At 33.8% G+C, this 2,500-nt stretch overlaps 1 protein-coding gene and 1 long non-coding RNA gene across 10 annotated transcripts in view; one reads left to right on the top strand and one right to left on the bottom strand.

Moving 5' to 3' along the window:
• LOC124955752 overlaps positions 1 to 1,254 on the top strand; it is a 42,369-nt gene extending 41,115 nt beyond the window's left edge. For 6 of the 7 annotated variants that reach the window (XR_007102960.1, XR_007102961.1, XR_007102956.1 and 3 more), the window contains 2 exons: positions 1 to 41; positions 163 to 1,254. The exon at positions 1 to 41 is cut by the window's left edge and continues 114 nt beyond it. This is a non-coding gene — a long non-coding RNA (uncharacterized LOC124955752). The remainder of the gene's footprint in view (positions 42 to 162) is intronic. The other variant, XR_007102957.1, reaches the window with a different exon arrangement.
• The window catches only part of LOC124955748 (laminin subunit alpha-1), a 125,171-nt gene that overhangs the window by 68,901 nt on the left and 53,770 nt on the right, over positions 1 to 2,500 (bottom strand). Inside the window, exons 6-11 of one of the 3 annotated variants that reach the window (XM_047510628.1) lie at positions 2,415 to 2,500; positions 1,929 to 2,225; positions 1,486 to 1,746; positions 932 to 1,179; positions 604 to 841; positions 1 to 43 (exon numbers count right to left, since the gene is read on the bottom strand). The exon at positions 1 to 43 is cut by the window's left edge and continues 184 nt beyond it; the exon at positions 2,415 to 2,500 is cut by the window's right edge and continues 76 nt beyond it. In XM_047510628.1, coding sequence (XP_047366584.1) covers positions 1 to 43; positions 604 to 841; positions 932 to 1,179; positions 1,486 to 1,746; positions 1,929 to 2,225; positions 2,415 to 2,500 — 1,173 coding nt within the window. Of the gene's footprint in view, positions 44 to 603; positions 1,180 to 1,485; positions 1,747 to 1,928; positions 2,226 to 2,414 lie in introns of all 3 variants that reach the window. The other 2 variants (XM_047510627.1, XM_047510629.1) reach the window with 2 other exon arrangements.

Genomic DNA, 2,500 nt, shown 5'->3' with positions numbered 1-2,500 from the left:
AACATCGATCGCATTTTGGACCGACTGTATAATGCTCACAGGTCTGAAGGATAAATGAAGTTTTTATAAATAATTTCTTTTTTTTTTTTTTTATTTCTAATTTATCGTACTTTTATAATATACTATAATAGTATAATTTTATAATATTATTGATTCTTTTAGAAAATTTCCAACTATTTGTCTCATTGCATCATCAATCTCGACTTTGTCCATAGTGTAAAAGAGTATTAAAAAAAAAAAAATAAATAAATAAAACAATATTCATTAGAAAATTTCATGTTAGAGATTAATATGTTTAACTGTTATTAAAAATTATTAAACATTTATTGTTATCGATAACGTAGAATTATAGATATATATACCGACCGAAGGTACATATCAATGGTTGTAAATTTTTACCTTATCGACAATGGAAAATTTACAAAATTTTAGAAATATATTTTTCCTACGATCGAAACATTTAGATTGTTATAATAGTACGATATTTTTATTTTTATTAAAAATCGTGAAATATTTTTTATCATTGATATTGTTGATTCATGCATGTACCGACTATAGATAAATTAACGATTATAATTTTCTACCTTATCGACTGTAGCTTACCTTGCATTCGCCCATCACAAGATCGCAAGAAGAAGCATGTCCATTGCAATCACACTCAACGCAAATTTGATAATCCTGATGATTAGAACCATTGCTCGTCACTTTCACGTATCCCCAAGAACAATTTTCGCAAGATAGACCTGTATATCCTTTAGGACACTCACAGATTTCTACGAGACTTTGACTACCATCTTCCGATCGTACGGGATCACCTACCGGAAGGATTGCAGATAGAAGACTGAAATAATAAATTAAGATAATCATTAAAAATGAATATAGATTGGATAGAGTAATCAGGAAAAGGAAAATGTTATGATTATCGTCGTACCTTCCTTCGATTTGTTCGGAATGATATTGTGCTCTAATCATGAGATATTTTAGATCAGCTAATACATGCATCATTTGAATTCTACTGACAGGATCGCCGCGAAAATCGGTTCTCCTTAGTCTTGTAGGAATGTCTCGGACTTCACTTCGCACGTGGTACCAGCCTTGCTCGGTCAAGGCCACGGATATCTCCGCCTCCTGACCGTTATACTGTTCCTCGCCGTAAGCTATGCGCATGCCATTGTTACCCTAAAAAAAAAAAAAAAAACAAAAAAAAACAAAAAAAAAAACAAAAAAAAATGAAAAAAAAAAAAACAAAGAAAGAAAAAAAAGAAAGGAAAGAACAGAAAAGAAAAAAGAATTAAAATGGTCAAGAAGGATGATAAAAAAAAAGAAAAAAAAAAAAAACAAAGGTCAAAGTAATCTTTCTATTTTTCTCTTTTCGAATTTCTTTCGATTTATATATGTTATGTACTCTTTCAATTTACACTTCGTCACACAAATCTTTGGAGTACCATTTCGAAAGTAGATTTCTACGAAAAAGGGATTACTTACGACTAAAATAACGTTGGGTTCGGTGGTAGGCTTGCCACTGGTATCGCCACGCATGACGACCCAGGTGACCGTATACGTTAGATTACTACCATAAGATGAAAGACGATTTCCCGTATAGATTCGTGGAGCCAACCAATAAGGACTTTCATATTCGACCTCGAACGCAGCCACGGTCAGCCAACCATTGTCTGTGTCTAATGTTGGTACTACTCCTAATGAACCATTCATATCGGTAATCAACCAATTTTCTAACGAAGATATCTGTAAAACAAGAGAAGAATTTTATCAAGATTTATCACGATATAATCGAATGATAAAACGTATGGATCACATTTATGGTAAAACCAGAAGACGATCGACGTTTATTGAGTGTATCCTTTTATTTTTTTTTTTTGTTTTTTTTGTTTTTGTTTTTGTTTTCTTTCTTTTCTTTTTCTTTTTACCATCGTGTAATAGAGCTTCCCGGCAACGCAACGATCAGTTGCACCAAAACAGTAGCAAGATACGCAACCATCAAGATTATCCTTGGTCAATGCAAAGTATCCTGATTTGCATCGATCGCAAAATTCACCGTCGACGTTGGCCTTGCATAGGCAATCACCCTCGCAATCGTGAGACGGCAGGATACCCCGTGAATCACATGGGCATGGCATGCAATCAGGATACTGACGATAACCCGCTGCACATTGATCACATTTGTATCCCGAATAGCCGGATTTGCACTCGCAGGCACCTGCTACCTGGAACACCACATGTGTTATGATCACTTATTCTTTTCGATAATCAATTATTTATTTTATTTCACGTGAGAGATCGTCTCGGAGAAATTCAATCGAATATTCAATGACTATTTGATTTCATTATGAAATAATTAGTAATAGGAAATAAGAGAATCAGGATTTGGGCCATATAAGAAAGATAAGAATTACCTTTCCCATATGTGTATAAGAATCGTCTGGTGTACAATAACCTGTACTACCATGAATGCTACAGTCACAGGGCAAACAGGGTTCAG

This window comes from Vespa velutina, chromosome 19 (assembly GCF_912470025.1).
Source record: "Vespa velutina chromosome 19, iVesVel2.1, whole genome shotgun sequence".
NCBI lineage: Eukaryota > Metazoa > Arthropoda > Insecta > Hymenoptera > Vespidae > Vespa > Vespa velutina.
Note: the sequence above shows the minus strand (reverse complement) of the source record. Positions and strands in the feature narration are given on the sequence as shown.